General features: G+C 41.3%; 3 protein-coding genes across 6 annotated transcripts in view; all 3 read left to right on the top strand.

Annotated features, from left to right (window-relative positions):
* Positions 1 to 9,548, top strand: part of myo10l1 (myosin X, like 1) — a 41,338-nt gene extending 31,790 nt beyond the window's left edge. For all 4 annotated transcript variants that reach the window (XM_047611643.1, XM_047611642.1, XM_047611645.1 and 1 more), the window contains exons 30-43: positions 16 to 71; positions 1,299 to 1,441; positions 1,534 to 1,728; positions 1,965 to 2,122; positions 2,205 to 2,325; positions 2,553 to 2,701; positions 2,869 to 3,017; positions 3,112 to 3,319; positions 3,451 to 3,587; positions 3,699 to 3,822; positions 4,476 to 4,829; positions 5,481 to 5,657; positions 5,750 to 5,941; positions 6,428 to 9,548. In XM_047611643.1, coding sequence (XP_047467599.1) covers positions 16 to 71; positions 1,299 to 1,441; positions 1,534 to 1,728; positions 1,965 to 2,122; positions 2,205 to 2,325; positions 2,553 to 2,701; positions 2,869 to 3,017; positions 3,112 to 3,319; positions 3,451 to 3,587; positions 3,699 to 3,822; positions 4,476 to 4,829; positions 5,481 to 5,657; positions 5,750 to 5,941; positions 6,428 to 6,532 — 2,268 coding nt within the window. In that variant the 3' untranslated portion in view covers positions 6,533 to 9,548. The remainder of the gene's footprint in view (positions 1 to 15; positions 72 to 1,298; positions 1,442 to 1,533; positions 1,729 to 1,964; positions 2,123 to 2,204; positions 2,326 to 2,552; positions 2,702 to 2,868; positions 3,018 to 3,111; positions 3,320 to 3,450; positions 3,588 to 3,698; positions 3,823 to 4,475; positions 4,830 to 5,480; positions 5,658 to 5,749; positions 5,942 to 6,427) is intronic.
* Positions 9,549 to 10,603: 1,055 nt separating this feature from the next.
* On the top strand, positions 10,604 to 16,349 carry pttg1ipa (PTTG1 interacting protein a). Its single transcript, XM_047612056.1, has 7 exons — positions 10,604 to 10,840; positions 11,640 to 11,692; positions 11,977 to 12,085; positions 13,425 to 13,527; positions 13,897 to 13,962; positions 14,440 to 14,486; positions 15,514 to 16,349. The coding sequence occupies exons 1-7, from the start codon at positions 10,753 to 10,755 to the stop codon at positions 15,549 to 15,551; spliced, it is 504 nt and encodes a 167-aa protein (XP_047468012.1). The 5' UTR covers positions 10,604 to 10,752; the 3' UTR covers positions 15,552 to 16,349.
* A 594-nt stretch (positions 16,350 to 16,943) lies between these two features.
* sumo3a (small ubiquitin like modifier 3a) lies at positions 16,944 to 21,112 on the top strand. The gene is made up of 4 exons (XM_047610847.1): positions 16,944 to 17,107; positions 18,200 to 18,328; positions 18,501 to 18,572; positions 18,750 to 21,112. The coding sequence occupies exons 1-4, from the start codon at positions 17,087 to 17,089 to the stop codon at positions 18,810 to 18,812; spliced, it is 285 nt and encodes a 94-aa protein (XP_047466803.1). The 5' UTR covers positions 16,944 to 17,086; the 3' UTR covers positions 18,813 to 21,112.
* Positions 21,113 to 22,225: the final 1,113 nt, after the last annotated feature.

Genomic DNA, 22,225 nt, shown 5'->3' with positions numbered 1-22,225 from the left:
TATCTTTTTCTTCAGGGAACCCTCGATGTGGGGTTGATTGACTCTGTTTGTGCATCAGACAACCCTGATCGGTGAGTTTCATGAACCATCGGTGTCAAATTTTTGTTCTTAATGCGTGTATTTTTATTTATCTATTTATTTATTTTAATTTATTGAATTTAGTAGGCCAACCATTGTTAGTGCCAGGTAATGGTGTTTAGTTTTGCTGGTGTTCTCCACATACACATAAAAAATGTACTGTAGAATGAGCATAATATAGTAGTAATTCAGTTCACTTTTTTTGCATTTTAAATTAAAATTATTTCAAATAAGAGTTTTTAATGAGAAAAAACAAAACTCACTGAGCAGGTAGTAAAGAAGGATCGTGTGTAAACAAACTAGTAACTTTTCTTTGCAGATTTATAATCTACAATGTTGCCAATAAAGTTGGAATGAAATATTTTTTGCCACATTCACATTGTTTATTTAATTATTTATTCAATAACACTATTGTTTGATTGTGACAACACACAGATGAAAATATGTGCTCCACTCTAGCCACTTTCGTGAGTAAAGTCACCAAGTAAATTGACTTACATAATTAACGTTGCACCAATAAAGACTACTCTTGTTTGATCTACGGGATAAAATGATGCAAAATTATTTTGACTTACCTTTCTTTTATAAGTAGACGGAGCACTTTTACGACGCAGCATTTTTATCAGTGCATGGCCGACTTACAGCTAAAACCCCTCGCTAACGATGTTAGCTAACGGCTAACCGGAGTTAGCTCCGTAAGCTAACCGGTGGTAGCTCCGTAAGCTAACGTTACATACAGGAAAAATCACATCTCTGTTTACTTTAAATTACAGTCATTTGTAAACGTTAGTTTGAAATTAAATTTAAATCAAGTATTTTTAGTAGTAAGAACTTGCTAACATTAGTTTCACATAAAAAGTCTTTTGAAGCCACTTGCTATTGTTAATTCCAAATTACATCAAGTGTGTCCAGTTATATTACTTGTTTCTACAACAATATAAAACCTGAAAGACTGCAATAATTAACCAACTATATCACAGAGTATGAATGGGAACAAAAAGAGGAAAACAGTGTTTTTGAGGTCAGAAAATGAGCAATGAGAGGTCCTTTTGTATTTGTTACATGTAAAAATACTTATATGCTTTGCTACTGTCAAATATATTTAAAACTATCAATAACATAACACAACACAGATGTGTTGCCTCTTTGTTTCGCTTCAATTGGAAAACCAAATCTTCCATTGCTGTTCAAATTAGTGATTTTCTATGTCACCTTTGCAGGCCCAACTCTTTCGTCATCATCACGGCCAACCGTGTGATCCACTGCAACAGTGACACACCAGAGGAAATGCATCACTGGATCAGTCTGCTGCAGAAACCCAAGGGAGACGCCAGGGTAGATGGACAGGAGTTCCTTGTTAGAGGTAAAGCTGTTTTTTATCATGATATTTTAGTACTTTCTGGGACTTCCAGGAACTATTCCCACTACCCTCTCTACCCATCTTACCCCCTTCAGGCTGGCTCCAAAAGGAGATGAAGACGAATGCCAAGAGCACTTCCCTGAAGCTGAAGAAGCGCTGGTTTGTTTTGACCCACAACTCCCTGGATTACTACAAGAGCTCAGAGCGAAACTCCTCCAAGATGGGAACTCTGGTCCTTAACTCCCTCTGCTCCGTCATTCAGCCGGATGAACGGGTACATAGGGAGACAGGTGAGGAGAGAGGAAGGAAGAAGAGGTTAAGCGGGGATTATACACACACACACACACACACACACAGGGGTCTTGTCTTATGAAATATATACATGAAAAATGTATCTGTAGGTGGGTTTTATAAATTAAAATGAAAGAGGATTAGTGGGCAGTGCTTTTCTCATTAGTCGTAGCTATTCCCTTATTTGATTTTAAGTAATAAATGCCGATTTGATCACTTTTATTTTGCTTTGCAGGCTACTGGAACATCATCGTATACGGGAGGAAACACTCCTACCGCCTTTATACTAAGATGCTGAATGAGGCCATGAGGTGGACGGCCGCTATACAGGGAGTCATAGACAGCAAGACCCCGATAGAAACTCCAACGCTGCAGCTCATCCGAGACATCAAGGTTAAGACACGTTCACAGAAACGCCCCCGCTAAAAAATTTAGCAACAGAAATCAACTTTTGCTTTTTAATCTCTGCCATCAGGAGAACAGCGTGAACCCAGAAATAGTGGAGCAGATGTACAGGAGGAACCCCATCCTCAGATACACTCAGCATCCTCTGCATGCGCCTCTACTGCCGCTCCCTTACGGAGAGGTCACCAGCTGTGAGTAAAGAAATTCCTCTTCTTCCTTTTTGTTTGCCTTAGTGCCCTCTGCAAACATTTAACGCTTACAGCCATCTGTGTTACTCCCTTATCGTTCACACAAAGGATACGTTTTCTGTCGCCGGTTTATAGTGTTTGGCTCTTTTCACATCGCTGAGTCCTATTTATTTTTACCCCCGAAACTCTTATGCTCTTATGCTTTTCTTTCTTCGTCCTTCTGCCTGCAGTACAAAGGCAGCAGGGCTATGCGAGTCTGCAGGATGAGGCGGTGCGAGTTTTCAACTCACTGCAGGAGATGGAGACGCTGGCAGACACGGTGCCCATCATTCAGGGCATCCTGCAGACCTGCCAGGACCTGCGCCCTCTCAGGGATGAGGTATGAAGCATAATCAGGCACATCAGTTTAGTAAGACACGATTAAGAACGTGGTATCAGTTAAAAGGTTCAAGCACTATTTGTGTCTCAATGCTTTTTCCATGAATATTCAGTGTCTGACATGCTTGTTTGCACTTAACTCCATTTATTTTATTTTTTTTAATTCAGGTATATTGTCAGGTGATCAAGCAGACCAATCATGTGCCTCAGCCTAACAGCCCAGCCAATCGGGCCCACTGGCACCTGCTCACCTGCATGAGCTGCACCTTCCTGCCCAGCCGAGCCATCCTCAGATACCTCCGCTTCCACCTCAAGAGGTGAGTGTCTAAAAATATAAACGCCGCCCCGCCCTCTTCGTCCATGGACGACGAGTGCACACGTGCACGTGTTGACTTTGCGTCTGTGACTCAGGGTACGTGAGCGTTATCCCGGCACGGAGATCGAGCGCTACGCCAGTTTCATCGGAGAGTCCCTGAAGAAGACCAAGACTCGTGAGTTCGTTCCCTCTCAGGAGGAGATCGCCGCCCTGCTGGTGAGGCAGGAGATGAGCACCACGGTGTACTGCCACGGAGGAGGCTCCTGCAAGATCTCCATAAACTCCCATACCACGGCCGGAGAGGTGCATGCAGACACGCGCTCTTATTAAGACAAATTAGATGGCAAACCTCAGTTAAAGAGGTCAAGATCCAGTCATTTAATTTTTAAGTGAAAACTGTTTCATGCTTTCATGCTTTAATGCTGTTGCTACAGGTCGTGGAGAAGCTGATCAGAGGTCTGGCCATGGAGGAAAGCAAGAATCTGTTCTCCCTATTTGAACACAACACCATTACAGACCGAGCCCTGGAGAGCAGGGTGATTGTGGCGGATGTCCTTGCCAAATTTGAGAGGTATCTCTGTCTTTTTTGTGCAGTGTCGCGCCTCCAAATATTGGTCTGAATAGGTGTCAACTTAACCAAGGCTTTGTGTGTGTGGTAACTCTGCCTTATGTGGTTTGTCAGGCTGGCAGGCAGTGAAGAGGAGGAGGAAGAGGGAGAGTGGAAACTGTACTTCAAACTCTACTGCTTCTTGGATGTGGAGAGCATGCCCAAAGAGGGAGTGGAGTTTGCTTTCATGTTTGAACAGGTAGGGATTACGCCACGGCTGTGTTAGATAAGGTAAAAGATGACACAAACGTCTTTATTTTCACAAATTTCCCCACAAACTTTCTCAGAGGGTAAAACCTCCTGCGGTATTTTCACCATTTGCATTTCCACAAAAATTACACTGCACAGTCCAGACATTGTAGCCTTTTTATAAAATCTTTTGTTCTGTTGCATCCTGATTAACGTCCAGGGCTGTTTCAAGACATTTTGGGGGCCCCAGATAATGGGCACCTTGGAGGCCCCCCCAAGTCCCCAAGAAAACATGAAGCGTTCGGAACAAACATTTTATTTTGAGACAAGAGCAAAATTTTTATGAAACTGTAGTCCTAGTGCATTTTTCTTTTAAGTCTGTTTCTTGCGAGCCTTGGCTTGGCCTTCTAAAAGCTTCAAGCTATCCACTGTCTTAGCTAATTAGCATTAGCTATTGTTGTGTATTGAACAAACCTTTTGATGCTTGGTGGGACTGGGACAAAGTGGCAATAACAACTTTTAATGTAACACACATTCATACTTACCACTCTTATTTTTTTCATCTTCATCTTCATCTTTATTTTCTTTTTGCATGTCCTGAGAGGAAGATTAGGTTTGTCGTTGCAGCATCTAAGTGTTTGGCTTTCTCTGTCTCTTCCTCAGGCCCACGAGTCTTTGATAAGTGGTCACTTCCCAGCCTCAGAGGAGACTTTGCAGCACCTGGCCGCCTTACGCCTCCAGTATCTCCATGGCGACGGGGCAGGCCGGGCCGGATGGAGCCTGGGAACCGTCTACCCGATCGGACGCCTTCGCAATCGAATCATGCATTCCACCAAGCCGGGCGTGAGCGCGGCCGGTGGGGCCGGAGGAGGGGGAGGCGGAGGAGCAGGAGACGGAAAGGGCACGGCGGGAGGAGTGGGTGGCGTCGGGGTCGGCGTAGAGAAAAGAAAGACTCCGAGCTTCCTGGACGGCACACTGAGGAGAAGCTTCAAGACTGGTTCCCTGAAGAAGCAGAAGGTCAGTTAGTCATTTAAAGCTGCTCTATTTTCATATTAAAAATGTAAACAGTTGCCACATTTGTACTCCTGAGAAGTTAGAAACGTTGAAAAAATCTTTGAATGAAGTATTAGAAAAATATGAAATGGGCATAGACTCAAAAAATTAGAATCAACAATGGTGCCCCCTAGTGGTAACATCTAAAAAGTCAACTTAATTGAGAACGACAGCATCAGCATCTGAATAAAAACTTAACATATTGGATTTAAATAGAAAAAAAAACGAATGTGTAACTAGTACTTACTGTACTACAGCAAGCATTGGGCATTATTTATACTGTGGTTTAGATAAAAACAAAATAAATAGATGTTTAGTTTTAATGTTTGTGTTCCTGATGTTTTATTTCATTTCAAAGATAATAATGTATTAGCTCACTATATGGCGCAGACAAGTTTACATGGAGATCTACATGGACACCAGTTTTCCACCATTAATAAATAATAGCTCAGTCAGAGCAAAAGTGCCTCATGTTACCACCCCAGATTTCAATCCGGTGGAAGAAAGAAATCTTTCTGCTGCTCCACTTAATGACAGATGGACCTGCCAGCAGACTGGATGCTTGTCCGGCTGGCTGATTGATCGTCTGACCTGGGATTAAACCGATTGTTTCAGGTGGAGGAGGAGCAGATGCTGGAGATGTGGGTGAAGGAGGAGACGTCCGCAACACGCACCAGCGTGCTGGAGAAGTGGACCCGCCTGCAGGGCATGCCTCAGCACCAGGCCATGCTGAAATACATGAGCATCATCAAGGAGTGGCCAGGATATGGATCGACCCTGTTTGACGTGGAGGTGAGAAAACATGAAAGTGATGCATTTCGGGTACAGACGCAATACCAGGCGGGTAACCCCCACCCCACCCTCCTCCTATCTTTTCCCTGCAGTGTAAAGAGGGCGGTTTCCCTCATGACCTGTGGCTGGGTGTGAGCGCCGATAACGTGTCTGTGTACAAACGGGGCGAACCCAAACCTCTGGAGACCTTCCAGTACGAACACATCACCTTCTTTGGAGCTTCGCAGCCCTGCACCTACAAGATCATCGTGGATGAGAGGGAGATGTTCTTTGAGACCCCACTGGTGAGAGCATTATGAGAGCATCATTATGAGGGCTCATTAATTACTTGCCCTATCTAACACCAACATCTAGCAATTAATTGCAATTATTTAAAACTGATGATCGCTGCTGGTCTATGGATTTGACCAGTTGACGGTTCAAGATAACAACAAATGGTTTTTCAGTGATTTTCTATTAATTATTAATGTACATTGTTATAATGTTGTTATTCATTGAGCTAATGGAGACTTAGCCTGACTCTACATCCGTGCTAGCAGCTTTGTTAAATTGCACTTGGGCTCTGCTTAGCTTTGGGCTAAATGCTAATGACAGCAGGCTAACATGCTAGGTGACAGTGGAAGGAAGATGATATCTTCCAGGCTTAATATCTGTCTATTTTATTATTGTAGTTCAGTAAATGTGTCAGTTACTTACACATACACTCACACATTCAGTAAATACAGACATGAAATACGTGGGGCTCCGTCTAATTCACTTTTACCCCTTAGGTGGGTGAGATCACCAAGATCATGAGAGCCTACATCAACATGGTGGTGAAGAAACGTTGCAGCATCATGTCCGTGATCAGCGTTGCCAGCTCCTGGGCCAGGTGATCGCGCCACCGGCCAGTCAAAGCCCCTCAGTTTCATCCATCCAGCGGCAAAAGACGCCCCCCTCCCAACCCCATGCCCATCCCCCCCCACACACATTGGCTGGTTGGTTTTGATGAAGGCAGTCGCACCGACCAGCTAATCCTCCAGGTTGAATCGAGATCCATGGATGAGCGTCAACAGCAAAACAGGGAGGGTGGGGGGGAAGTGGACACAGATGCCAAACGCACACTCTACTGGCCTGGGTCTCACTTGGGATAAGGGATCTATTTAAAAGCATGACGACAAAGAAAGCGACCTGTATTTATAGGGCTGTCCCGTCAAACCCATGACCCTCTGCTGTAGTTCTGCATGTAGATGTTTCAAGCACACTCCAAACTCCTCTCGGTTTAACCTTTTTGGACAAACTCAGAAATAACAAGCACAACTCAGCCGCCCGGTCCCAGTCAGCAGTCTCTGGTGGCGCCTCCTCCACCCTCTCACCGCACTGCCAGACAGAAGAAAGCCACACTTTCTCAGTTCAGTTTGTTTCCTTTCTCTCTCTTCGTCCAGTTTCAGAGTCTCTCTCTTTCTCTTCGTGTGTCTTCACTCTCGTTGCATCTTTCTTCGCCATAAGTTATAATATTGAATTCTATTTCTTGCTTGCTTTCCCTGTCATTTTCCCTCCGCGTCTTTTACCTCTAACGTCGACTGCGTCACTTTTGAGAAGAAGGACGACACGATGTTGGATCTTCATAGCGTTCACTTCGCTCACTCGTCAGTGCCACCGTGTGGCCACAAGGAAACAACAAAGCCAAAGGAAGCGGCTTTAAATATATCTGAACAATATCAGATAGATATTATTGAGAAGGAACAACAGAGAGTTTTTTTTTTTTTTTTTTTTCACGTTGGAGGCTCTCTGCTTGTGTTTAGCTTGACGTGGAGAGTCTGTGCATGGCTAACAGCCTCACCGGGCCCTACAAGAAGAACAATATTATCTAGAATATTATCAGACATTTCCCTATTTATGTCTAAATATAACACAAACTGCATTAAAGTGTAAATTCACACACGCGTGTACACATAAACTGAACAAACCTGTATCGTTTTGTATATCACACATTATAATAAGAGGTATTATTGAGATTCTTTTGGTGGCCACTGTACAGTATATAGATGCCATACTCAATGCAACGCGACACCCGTCATGTAAAATACATGCAAGTGAATGGTGTTAATGATGATGAATTGTGTGTGTCTGAACATGATGCCAACACTGTACTTCGTTCACAGGCGGTGCCATTAATGTGACTCACAGAAAAGTTAGTAAATTAGTAAAAAAAAAAAAAAAATGAATGAAACTGACTGTTTCCACAGCATTTTGATGAATTTATCGTTAGTGTTATTTGCTGGAGTCACACTGCAGCGTCGACTGGAGCCATAAAGAACTGCGTATCCTCGTCTGCTCCAGCTTTTATTTTGTATCTTTTCTTTACCGTGGAGATCAGGAGACACACAGAATACACACACGTTGCTCCATTTCGTCCGTGTTTCCAGTCTGTTTATGAACGTGTGACTTTTATTACTGATAATAGTATTGTTACTGTATGAACCCCGCTATCTTAACCACCCCAAAGTGTCTGGATCGCTGCTGTGTGTGTGTGTGTGTGTGTGAGTGCGAGTGTATTAACAGTATCATGCAACCGGTTGCAAAAGAAGAGGAAAATGAGAAAAGAGAAGTGATTTCAGTGAGTGTGTTCTTTGGAAATATGACGTATTTACTTGAGTAACGTTCACGAAGGATGGTGTTGTATTTGTAAGTTGCCGGTAAAAGCATGGGATTTCAAGGGAGGGAGGGATGGGGGTATTTATTATACTATATGTATTGCAAGGTCTGTTTGGGAGGATTAAAAATATAAGGATTTATTGGTGTAAGAGAAGAATATAAGGAACTGTTACGGGCTCGGATATCGTTCCACTGTGCACTGGGAATGCTGAAAGTCTTCACTGCTTCTGTGCGTATGTCTGTGTTTTTGGACTGGAAGTGAAGTCTGCCAACCGACGTCTGCAGATTCACTCACACACGTCCCCTCCAGGGATGAAAAGCACTTTAAACAAAGTGTTTCCCCCTCCACCCCCACCCCCACATCAAATATCCACCGGGAATAATTTGATTGCACAGAAAAAAAACTGAACTAGTTTCTAAACTAGTTTCTGTGGCAATAAGAATTTCAGTATAAGAATATTACTGTTTGCTGCTTTTCACACCAGATATGCAGTACATTACATGTGGGTGAAGTTGAATTTCGTAGGGTGAAATAGTCTGTTTATCTGGAGTACCACATGCTGTACAGGGCTGTAGCAATGATTTCGGAAACACTGAGTTTGCTGAACCCAAAAACTTTTGACTAAACACCAACAAAAAAGGAACTTTATTATAAATCTACCAAGCAATCATGCTGAATATGCATTCATTGTAAATGTAGAAAACATGACCTCAGTGTTTTCACCTCTAGCTACGGCCTTGCCTGCAAATACACAGCCCACTGGCATCCCGCCTATAGACGTGGAATAAGCTGAACTCACAGGTTCCAATTTGAGCTTTCAGATAATTTAGTTCAGGCTTAAAAACTTTTACAAGCCATAAATGTACCTACTAGGAACCTGGTGTGTTCTATTATTCTACATCTATGGTTTTGTCTGTCACTGATATTAAACTGAGTATGAAGAACTTGCCCTGTAGCGGCTGAGGTGTGATCGGCGTGTTTGCTAAAGAGGAGTGAAGTGTCTGATCGCAAATCCTCACAAGTCTTCAAGGGCAACTTCATCACAAAGGGTCCTGTTATCAGCCGCAGGCGGCCAGAGTGGGGCCCATTCTTATCTTACGTTATGCTTATTATCATTGTTACGTAGTAAAACATTGTGCTTGTTAAAAAAAAAGAGAGAGAGAGAAAGAGAGAGATATGTGTGTTGTTTTTTTTTTATTTGTAACTGGCTTTACAAAATTATGCTTTAATAAATTATTGAAAACTGTCCTCTATTTAATGTCACCACTGTGCTCTTATTTTTAAGGCCCATAAATGGTGGAAAGTCATCCAACTGTTTAGGCCGATGTGAAACTGCATCCAGCGGCTGGTTATCTTATCGTAGCTTGACACAAAGAGCAGTTTTTGTGCGGGTTGCAAAAGCAGATATAAAATGTAAATGGAATTCTGTATCCTATGTTCTGATCTTCACTGCCTTTGGACAGAGACAGACTATCCTCTTCTGTCCAGAGATTAAGTTTATAAATTATGGAGCTTTAATCTAAAAGGTCTTATCTGGTTGGATTAAACAAATAACTTATAACTCATTAATTTGTAAGCTTCAGATGTGGCCAAGGTAGGAATGTTTCCAGTTTTTGATCTGAGTTAACCATCTTCTGGGTGGAACCATAGGGTGACTATTTATCTTTACTCATATAATGGGTTCATAAAGTATTCTACAGCAGGGGTCTTCAAAGTTTTTCCGGCCAAGGACCCCAAACTAATGGAGAGATTAAGAAGGGACCCCGTACCTACTATATTAAACTAGTGCTATTTATAAATATACATTATTATTATTATTTTGCATTCAGTATTAAGCTATCCCTTTACTAAAACGTGGCGGATTAATGTTAATGTGTATTTAAAGAAATTTAAATTTGTGGGGCAATTTAAAAAAAAAAATACAGAAAATGTCTAATCAACCAAAGATTTTGCGACCCCCTGCAGTGCCTCTGGTGGACTCCCTAGGGGTCGCGGACTCCCTGTTGAAGACCTATGTTCTGCACCGAGTATCGTGAATTATGAGCAGTCACTACTATTTCCCATCAAAACCTTTTGAAAAGTTTAGATATAAATCCAGACATTTACTTTCGGTGAATTCTCGTGTGAATCATTGGGTTTAACTAAACCTACGGTATGGACCTCGTTTATTTATGTATGACCCGTGACTCATCATATTGTATTTAAAGTAATATTGGCTTTTATTGACATATTTAGTTTCAATAGAAGTCCTCCAACACGGGCTACGCCTTGCCCCTCCTTTGTCTTATGGTGCGTAATGAGCGTGCGTCAGGACTTCGCGTCTGGTCCCTTCTCGGCAAGTTCTCTCCTCGAGTTTCCATTTCCTCCTCCCTTCCCCGTCGCCCGTGCTTCTCAGATCTTCTCGGACGTAAAAATCAGATCAGAAACTACAGAAGTAATCTGCGTGGAGGTGATTCGATGATGGATTTACGGATTTTATTCCCCGCTCTCCTTCTTGTCTTCGGGTTGGCGACGGTTTTCGCTCAGACTCCCGCACCTGATCAAGGTAGGAATGTAAATCAGTGACTGTGGTGACTGAGGAATTAATGGCAGCCAAACCCCGCGTTTCTCTTCCACTTTTACCTGCGCCATTTATTTTATTTTTTATTAGGAAGTACAGGTTGTTTTAAATCCTCGCCTGGTTTATGGAAACTTTTCTTTGCCTTCTTTGACTCTGGAGTTAATTCTTTTTTTTTTTAGTTTAGTTCTGTGCCTTGACTGGCTCATAAATTTGACTGAAAATAAGGCAACGACAAACCAAAATTAAATATTAGCTCTCAGTGTTTATTTCAAACAAAAATAATTCACAAAATCGAGAGTGTAGGCCACGTTTCCTCTTCTAAGGCTACACCTGAAAGCAAGATAAACAGCCATGGCGTTGTGTCTCTGTTAGTTTGTTTGTTTTTGGAATCTCTTTTTTTTTCACCTCTCCCTCAGCCCCTCGGGTCTTTAATAGTTTCAGAGAAAAGTAACCACACAGAAAATGAGACTCTGTTTGTTTTCTCATCCAGTTTACAGACACAAAACCCAGCTGATGTCCTGTGTGTGTGTCTGCTGATAATAACATGGCTGGTTGTGTGTTTACTGGGCCCCTGTCTCCATGGAAAATGTCCCAGGAGGATTAGCAGTAGTTACTGAAAACCTCAGTGAGCACAAACTAGCCAAAGACCTCATTTAATCCTCTGCTTGAAATGCTCTTGCACTTTCCTGAGGTGGAAATGTTCCTGTACCTGTGGCAGAATCATGTTTCATTTCCCTTTGTTTGTTCCGTTTTGGGGATTAACTAAGTCACTTTCCTTCTACAGTGTGCGAGTCGAAAAATGGGACAAACTGTGAGGAGTGTCTGAAAAATGTGTCGGTAAGTCGTCTGTTTTTACTAGGTTGATTTCTGGCTATAGCGTGTCCGTGTGTATGTGCGCGTGCGTGCGTGGTGGAAAAAGAAGTGGAGGTATCATAGCTCCTCCTCCACCTCCACACCTGTCCGACTGGTTTGAGGAGTACCTGTTATATGAGCCGTACCCACCTTCCTCCTTTCTACTGTGTCTGTTTATCATCCTGCGTAGCCTACATTTGTCCTGAATACCTTCCATTGTTTGTTGACGTGGTGTTTTTTTTGTTGTTGTTTTTTTTTAAAATTTACAGTGTTTGTGGTGTATCACAACCAAGACGTGTATAACGTATCCGGTGAGAACCATCCTCCCTCCTCATTCTGTCTGCCCGCTGAACGATGCACGCTGGGGGCTCTGCTGGAGTAAGGCACACACACAGCAAACCAACACAACTTCAATGAGTGCTTGACATTTTTTTTTAAAGCTATTTTTAATTTTTTTCTTATATCACTGCACTGATTGATCATTTTGAAGTACAATTGCTAGCGTTTATACTTTGACATCACTTAGACTTTAATGATCCCCAAAGGTTGTTGGCCTGACATTATTCAACATTATTTCATTATTATTGGTATTATTTTTTAACTTTTATGCACCGACCAGCCACAACATTAAAACCTCCCTTGTGCCTGAAATCACAAAGGGTTGTGACTCATCAGAGAATAGACTCGGGCCTTTTGAGTGTGACCTATAGTGTCTGGCAACAGGATGTTGTTAGTGGGGGGCCTTTGGGTCCTGTGGGTTTAAGGCAGGGGCCTCTGTGGATCGTCACACAGAATTTAGAGGCCAGATCAACACCTTGTGCTGTTTTTCATGTTTTTTGAGTTGTTCCTAAACCATTTTTATGTGTGTGTGCCCGGATGCCATTAAGGAGTGTCATTGCTATGGTGTCGGGGTGCCTGATCTGGTCTGATCTAAGTAACATCCCCCATGAATGCCAGGTCCACAAGTTTCCCAGTCGAATATTGTGTTGTCACAAGATGGTCAATGTTATTCACTTCTCTTGTCAGTGGCTTTAATTTTGTGGCTGATCGGTTTATATAAAAGCTTTAAAATTAGACTCACCACATATTTGTTAAAGTCCCATTTTTGATAAGTGCATGTAATGGATCTTTATGAAGAAGTATGTTTTCATTTTCTAAACTCTCAGATATGGAAGTTTTATGGAAAATTTAGGTCAGCAAACACATTGTCGTCCGGCTACAACAAAACGATGCTTGTAAAGAAATATTTCCTTAATTAAAGCTCATAAAAGACCCAGCCTTCGCAAGGGCGTACCTGGGACAAAGTATGCCGTCCACTTACTTCTGTTTACATTTGCTCTAAGGTCAATTTTGAGTTAATGCTACAGCATACAAGAACATCTTAAACAATAGCAGAGCGGTAGAAGCCTTCTCCTGTTTCAACGTGACAGGTTTTCATTGCTTAATATGAAAAAGCTGACTATATCCAAACTTACAGGAGGAATGAGAGTTCACATATATATGTTTTATTTCTGTGTTCACACATGTTTGGACATATAATGTACATTTACTTCTGTAAAGACTTGATGCCAGAATTTTTGCTTGAGTATTTATTTATTTTTTAACATTTTTGAATCCGAATGTGAACAATGAAACAAGACAAGAGCTAAAGAAATAGGCAGAATATGTATTTTCTGTCAACTTTATCATTTTTTTTTTGTTTTGTTTCTTTCTACAGTGAACTTCCAGATATTGATAATCACCTTGGCAGTGCTCGGTGGAGTTATCATCATTGCCTTCTTCATCTGTCTGTTCTGCTGCTGCAAGTGTGAGAACTTTGGGTAAGTGTGCCAAGAGTTTGGTGATGTTCAGGCTTTGTCGATCAGTTCAGTACACGAGGGGTACAGACCCATCCCCTGTATGCAAGAAGACATTTTAAAAAGGCATATTTACCTGAATGTATAGCATCTTTTCATGACACTATTATGAATACATGTGTATTTATGTATTATTTCAATCCAGAGTAAATGCAGTTTACATGTACAATATAAAGGTTTGTTGTTAACCTGCTTCCCTGATCTCATTTCAACCACTATTTCTGTTAACATATTTAGCCACACACCATTTATTTGTGTCAGTGTTTATGTGGTTACCTTAAAGTGTCTTTAAATAAGTGAAAACCTGACGTCGGTCCTCTGTTTGTGTCTCAGATCCAAAAGGTTCGAGGCCAAGATGCAGAGACAGGCCGAAAAGACGAGAACCAAGCAGGAAGAAAGGTGAGAATTTAAAGTTCTGTGCATACAACATTTAATATTTAACACTTTTCACTCAGATCTGGCCTGTTCTTTAGTGCCTGTGTTTTATATGTATGGTTATTATTTACCAAAAGACTGATACATCTGACCTGTGCATTGCTACGCATATGTATCTCCATGTTGAGTTCATTGATTGATTTATAAATAGACATTTTTGAATATATTGTATGTATGCACACTTATTTACTGTGTATTTTAACACATGTGTTGTGCCGTCTCTTAATAGTCCTAATGACCTATCTTTGGTTAAACCCGACGCACCAGTCTCTTGTTACATTGCCGATCACAATCGCTATCAGCTTCCTTCGTAGCACAATGTGTGCACACGTCATACTGTTATCGGCCCAAACTGGTTTGCGGCTGCATGACTTCTTGAATTGTTTGAGCAATATCATTAGTCACTGTGTGGCTCATGGAAGATCATTTGTGCCTTTACAGGAAGGCAGAGATGAAACAGAGACATGAGGAAATCAGGAAGAAATATGGTGAGATTTCGTGTTTGCAGACACACACCTCACACACACACGCCCCATGGCTTCATTTTCACTTCATGTAACCATAAGATTCGGCGTATACGGCAGGTTTGAATGTTCCTTTAAAAGAAATGTCAGATGTCTACAAAATAAGATTAAGCTAGCAGTGTCATTATTTGCTTATTTGCCTACATGGCAAATACTGACCTAGCAGACCATTAACTTAGTTTAGCATAATGACTGGAAATAAGAACACAGGAGTTACGTGACAGATTATTTTCCCCGGCAGCTTCTGCGTGCATTTAATTGGGGTTAGTTTTTTTTTTTTTTTTTTTTTTTACATTTTGCATAGATGTTTCAGACTTTGTGCAAATACACTGTATTGAACAAGATCCAACATGCAACATCATGCACTTTACCAGTGCTAGTAGGGGAATTTGTACAGCACAAGGTGAGCCTATTCGCTACCTTCCCATTTGCAGCCTAGTGTAGCATTGATCTTCTCAACTTATGATTAGCACTTTCCAAAAAAATTCCAACTATTGCCTTTAAACTATAGCTTGAGCTTGTTTCCTCTTTCTGAAATTGAATACACAAAGCTTGTTGATTGTGCTTATAAATGTCCTCTTCTTTTAAAGAGGGAAATGTCACTGATGATAATCCGTTTGTCTTCCTTGTTTATTTATTATTTGCAAAATTGGAAAGTTTAAAAACTTTCCAGGTTCAATTTCATCCTTTCTGTGACCTCATAGAGTCTAGCTAACCTTTCCACTGCACTCTGCCTCTCCATCTCTACTCTTGCCTTTAGCAACTCTAGCAAACAGTCGTCAACGTTGACACAAAACACATAGCTGCCAGTTACATCAGCACGAGAAAGTCACCACAAAACACAGATTTTAAACTTGTCTACAGCCAAACAGAGATTTAGCAGACGCTATGGGAACTTGGCAGGATTTGAATTTAACACACATTCTTTTATATTTAAAAGTCAGCTTTAAATCGATGCTTTTTTTTTTAACAATTGTTTCATGTCTTCTAGGTCTAAGTGGACAAAATCCATACTCCAGATTTGCCTGAGAGGAACTCTTTGAACTGAGATTTCACACCGTGGCCTCTTAAAACCACAGAGACATCCTTTCGGTTTTCAGACGCTGTTTAAAGGAAACAATAACTATGAAGAATTTAGAAAAGTGATAATAGCTGTATATAGGCTGCCTTTAGCTCATTCAGCCAAATGAACAGGTCCGTTTAAAGAAGGCTGCGTTTACTGTGTTGACCTTGGAGGCTGTAGCTGAACTCTAGAAAATGCACATGTAGCTGCAGTGTTCTTTAGGACCATAACAGTCCATGCAGAGGTTCCTATAGATATTTTAGATATACTATATATATTTATTAGATCGCTTAATTTGGTCGGTGAACAATCATTGTCCTTTTGTTTTACTTTAACTGATTGATTTATTTCTCCTGAGATGCTGCTGAATGTAGAAATTACAGGCTAACCTATTTTTGTACTTAATTGTTCTTGTCTTTCATTGTCATTCATTGAATGTCATTGCCATGCTGAAACTAAACTGCTTGTGGCCATTTCTGTTATGTTACTGCTGCGTATTCCACTGAGCGGAATAAACGTATTATGTCTGCAAAACAAATTCATACCATGAGGTCAAAATGATCACGTAATCATTGACTTGAGTAAAATACTTTGATCGCAATGTTGGAATCGAAGTCCTCCTAATCATTCTGTATATACTGTTAAGACGTGAAAACCTAATTACATTAAAGAAGGTTAACTGATAAGTAATTCTGCCTGTGGAACTGCCCTTTTGTTGTGTATTTCCCACTTTGTGCTTTCATTAAACTAATTATTGCATTTTATGTTGCAGAGTTATCAATAAACCAAAGACATTTCATATGAACTTTAAGCTTTAACTTATGTAATTCGGCATAAACACTGAATAAGTCACCAGATAATGATTTAGGTTTGGCTTTTATCATCTGGAAACCATTTACTTGTTTACTAGTAAAGAATAGTAATAATATATATATGTGTGTGTGTGTGTGTGTGTGTATTATAAGGACATTAATTTTTTTAATCAACTAATTACCAAGTATTGAAGACACTACTAAAATTCCTCATCTTAGACAGGTTTCAAAAAGATGTCCAAGGTCTAAAACCGAATCATAAACATATGTAACTTCTTTTATGCAACTTTCATTTTAGAAATGTTATTAAGTTTGAATTATTTATCACCTTGTTTGTGTCCTGTGTGTGTTCTCTGTAGGTTAACACACACCGCTCTATCTTTTCCTTGACCTTCAGTTGGTTTGTTATTCAGTTTTCATTGCAGGCAAATTCGGAGGTTTTGATAATTGTGCTGTGTCGGCTTGTCAGTTCTCGTGATCGAGGATTTGGTTAAGATGCGCGCTCCCGCGTCCGCGCCCCCGCGACTTAGAACCACGTGACGCCCCAGGCTCCAATCGGTTATTTGCAACAACGGTCCAAAGCGCGCACCCGTCAGCGGTGGAGAAGGGAGGACTGAAGGCGGCAGAAAGACAAATAAAGGCCAATTAACAGAATAATCTGAAAAACCACAACACGAAATTCAGCCGAGATGTCAGAGGAAAAGCCAAAGGTAAGACATTCGGCTTTAAAACGCTTTATTTGTGCAACGATGGCTGAGTCGAGCTCCTGCGAAACCGTTTCTCAGATGTGCAATCTAAAATGGCCTGGTTTGCGCGTTTCTCCAAATCGGCGCAGTGTTTGTTTCGCAAATGAATGAGTGCCCACACACACCGTATTTACGTTTAAGCGTGCGTACGTTGCACAGTTTTTGACACGCGTCGCAGATTTGTGCTCCTGCTCAGCGGCTCTTCGAAGGTAGTGAGCAGAAATTTCAATTACACCATGATTGTCATTTGCGGAATCTTTCTTTGTCGAAACGGGACCACGCGATGTCCGCAACGCCGCAACTGCCGCAACTGCAGCAGCGACAAGAAAAGCGCAAATAGAAGTGACGCAGTCGCTTTTAAAACTAACCCGACTGTGTTATTCTTGCATTTTCCCCCCTCTTATGTCGGCGCTTGTTTGGCCACAGCACAACTACACAAAATAGCTAGCAGCGTTAGCCGGTAGCTAAACTCACCATTGGTAGTGAAGGGCTGGCGTCCCCGGAGCTAACAATGCTAACGTTAGCATCTATCACTTCCTGGCGAGAAACGTGTAAAAACCGGTCTCCATTATTCTTGAAAGCGTTGGATAAATTACTCGGCATACGTTACGATACGCGAGTCTACTTTTAAAGTTAAAGACTATTTGTAGTTTTCAGTAGGCGCTTTGTTTCTCTGAATCATCTAACACACACACATCACATAAACTTACGTTCCTCTACATGCATAAACTCATAAAAATCAACCAGACTTTTACCGTGGACTGAAGGTGAACACATCATTGCCATTTTGCTCAAATATATATATATATTGTATGTATTATGCATATATTTATTCAAATTATTCTTATTTTTTAACTGAGCTATTCCACTCAGTCGTATGTCGTTGTTGTTGTCTGCTCTGTGTGCCCCTGTGTACAAATAAAGTTTTCCGAATCTAAATCTAAGCTAGCAGTGTTAGCTAGCTGCGTTGTGTCAGTGACGTTAAGGCAAACTTACACCTGGAATTTGATCTGTGTGTTATTGCAATTGTTTACCTGCTGGTTTGTGTGTCTGCAGGAGGGAGTAAAGACCGAGAACGATCACATCAACCTCAAGGTTGCGGGGCAAGATGGCTCAGTGGTCCAGTTCAAAATCAAAAGACACACACCCCTCAGCAAACTAATGAAGGCGTACTGTGAACGACAGGTGAGCTGACGATGACTGCTCATAACTCCACTCTAATAACATATTATTATTCCAGAGATGATGACGATGCTGTTGTAATATCTATTTCTGCCTCGTAACTAGTCGCACGGTTCAAGTTTTAACTAAAAGTTGTTCGGTGCATGGATTCACCTGTGTGTGTCTTCATCTGCAGGGTCTCTCAATAAGGCAGATCAGGTTCAGGTTTGATGGCCAGCCCATCAATGAGACGGATACACCAGCGCAGGTACGAGATCATGTTCCGCTCGTTAAACCTCGCCGAAAATGACATTTTTAATAAATGTAACATTGATGCTAAAATTCATAAGTTTGGTGCTTCTGAAAAGCCTGTATTCCAGTGACATTTCTCTTCTTTGTCAAGCGTTGTTCATATCCACTAACTGGTTTCCTCCGCTTTTCCCAGCTGGAGATGGAAGACGAAGACACCATAGACGTTTTCCAGCAGCAGACAGGCGGGCACTGCTAAGCCCTACGCACCTCATTGACGGCCACCCTCAGACCACACCCTCAGCCACCTTCACTGTTCCTCCCTTCCCCATCCCTCCTCTCAGCCTGTTATTGTTATTATTATTATTATTATAATTATTATTATTATTTCTTCAGTTTAAATATTTCTGTCATGGTTTTTTCATCAGGTGTGTGTATGGGGGCTCCTCAGCTGTTAATGTACTGTCTCGGTCAGGAGTGAACTTTTGTCTGTCTCTCTGCTGGCCTATCAGGACAACATTTTTCCCTCTGGCACCGCAGCCTTGTGATTGGACCAACGGCTTGTCATGGCTGTTCCTGGTTTGTCGCTGCTTCTCGTTCACTGTATCCAGTGAAAACTTAATATCCAGTAGTTTGTCATGGTTTTCCATCCATCCATCAGGGTCGACTGTTTTTGTTTTTTTGTCCAGCAGGGGTCAGTGGGCGTGAAAATATTTTGAGGTGGAAAGTATCTGAACGTAACACACACCCGCTTTCCATTTCACTACGCTTTGTTGTTTCTTTTTCTTTCTTTCTTTCTTTTTTTTTTTCGACCGGCGACTCCTGCTTCTCTTCTTTCAGAAAATTGTATTTTAATTCTCTTTGCATTTTAGATGCTTCTCCAATGTTTTTTGTATTTTTGTCCCTTATTTTAAGAATTAACACCCACTTGGCTTGTTAATTATGTTTTTCCCTCTACTCCTGTACAGAAGTATCAGAATGGGTGTTAGATATATGTTGTGGGGCTTGGACCAATACTCCAAAAAAACAAAACAAAAAAAAAAACAAAACAAAAAAAAACATAACGCCTGCTTCGTGTTTGATGTAACTCTCTGTCTCTCTCTAAAAGAGAACTGCGAAGTCAAAAACTGTTGCATTTAAAGGCGTTGGTAGTCCATCAATGTTATTTGCTTCCTCTTCGGCTAATGGACAACGATTTGTTTGTGGGTGCCTGCGGTACAGACGACTGTTTGCTCGCGCAGGAAAAATGCCTCTTTCTGGTAGAGAACTAAATACTATTGAGGCACGTCCTGCGGCGCGTTTGACTGTAAGATTAGTCTCTTGCCGCGGAATACATAACTTTTTGTGTCTATTTTCCTATGAAGTGGGCCAGTGACCAGTCCCCGCTCTGTTCTTGGTAGCACTTCTGTCGTGGTAGATGGTGGTCTGTGGGTGGGAGTGACATAAATATTGTTCCCCAGTGCTCTTTTTGGGGTCCGCTGTCTCATCTCTGTATTGTCCTTGCAGGTGTGGGTTGATGGGGCAGCTGACTCTAGATACACTTTGTAGTGGAGCAGCTTCCAATATCCCAACGAAAGCCAGTATGTTTTTGTTAACCCATTGAAGACACTTTTTATCGCTTGCTGAGATATTGTTTGCTGGCGCGGCGTGCTGTTGTGGAGATATCTCGAGCGGTGAGGGGTGTCTTCGCGGTTTTTTACTTTTCAGAGAGCGACGCGTGCAGTTCGTTGCATATCGGTAGTGCAGGGACGGCAGCCAACGGAGTTCTGGAGATGAGCGTTCTGCACCCACAGGGCCCCGTTCTTCGTACTCGGGTGGCCACGTTTGCTTTGATTGTTCATGGTCTGACACAAGCTTGGATTTTTCAGCTCGGTCAGTATTAAAATGCCATCGAAGCGAGCAGTCCACGAGCTCAGAGTTGGACGGTATCAACTGTTTTTAAAAGATCGTTAAAATGGTCAGAAAAGGCTGCACCTTTCTTTACAAGCACTCGCTTGGGGGTTATATCTAGTTTTGGGTGAGGCCACACATATTACAAATACAGCAAAATAAGATCCTAGTTCTCATCTGTGCTAGAAAGGTGCCGTCTTTTGTTTTTAAATCAATAAAGTGTAGTTACACTATGTTTTCAGCTTTATTTTTGTACACATTCAATATAATAATCATGAGTCGTTGCCAGTACCCTTACATTTTTAAATAGAAACATGCTCGTAAAAGGCCATCATTTGTTAAAAGTGCGTGGTACAGAGGGAGACATGTTCGACATGCCTCCGCACAAGCCAGTCATAAGTAACGGTTGTCATTTCCACTTTCCTCACACAAAATAAGAGCACAGTGACACAACTACACCAACTAATCAGCCTTCCACTCGCAGTTTCCCAACAGTTCGCTGGATAAAGACGTGGGTTTTTTCGTTTATTTTCGGCCGTCAGCTGAACTAAACTGTAACGTATGAAGAACGGGGCCCAGGTCTTGTCATGTTATTTGTTTCTCTACTGATTTGTACATTATTTGTGGTCTTTTACTACTGTATACAATAAATATAGTTTGGTACTCAGATTTGTTGTCACATGCTTTTGATTTTTATTCATTTTTTTTCTCTTCTGTATTAAAGAAAAAGTCAACGTTTAGAGTATTGGATACTTAAAAGTGACTCCATGTGATTATTTTTATTTATATGACATTGTAATCACCCTAAACAATACCCCTGTATGTGTAGTTTAAGTTAGTCTTTATAATTTTTTTTGTAGCAGCCAGTGATGTCATTTTATTCTGCAGCATATAACTTTGTGTCCCCTAATCATTAAAACAAGTGCTATGTTTTTTCAGGACTTTTGATATACTTAAATTGTATTTAGTTGTCATTTGTTTTGCATGGCAAGACACCTTCTAACCAGCGAATATGTGCACAGACACTTGTGCACGTCGCATGAATAAAAACTGACCGCTAGGTGGAGCCACTGGGCCACATTAATCCCAGATCTATAATGGGTTTAGACACATCGAACATGTACATGACACACTGGTACAAATAACCATCACTTAAAAAAAAAAAAAAAAAAAGATTCAAAGCAATATGGCAACATTGTATTAATAACAGAAATTAGGACAAGGGCACGAAACGGGATACGTTTATACACTGATCAGCCACAACATTAAGACCACTGACAGGTGAATAACCTTGGCCACTTTGTGACAAATCGGTGTTCTGCTGGGAAACGCGTGGACCACGCATTCGTGTGGATGTAACTTAGACATGTAGCATCCACCTAGACCAGACCCCATAGAAATGACGCTCCTTGAATGCAGCAGTCACCTCCAACAAACGACATCATGTTACAGTCACAGTTGTTTTGGAGGCACAAGGGAGACCTAAACAACATTAAGAAGGTGGTCATAATGTTATGCCTGATTGGTGTAGGTTTCTGTTGTGGTCACGTGTCACAAATGTACTTTACACTTAAGTAGACAAAGCCTCACTTACTTAATTAAACTTGGTTATAAAAAGTATCTTATGTCAAGTCTGATTTTCATTTCAGATATTATTCACATCAGGTTGCTTTTTATTACCAGTGTCTTATTTTAGAACTCTACATCTCATCTGATAAACTGCCTGAATGGTTGCATTGAGCCCAGCTGGAACGGCGATTAGATAAAAAAAAAAAAAGTAGC

The sequence above is a fragment of the Mugil cephalus genome, chromosome 17, assembly GCF_022458985.1.
Source record: "Mugil cephalus isolate CIBA_MC_2020 chromosome 17, CIBA_Mcephalus_1.1, whole genome shotgun sequence".
NCBI classification, from domain to species: Eukaryota; Metazoa; Chordata; class Actinopteri; order Mugiliformes; family Mugilidae; genus Mugil; species Mugil cephalus.
The sequence above is the reverse complement of the archived record's forward strand: the minus strand, read 5'-3'. Positions and strand labels throughout refer to the sequence as shown.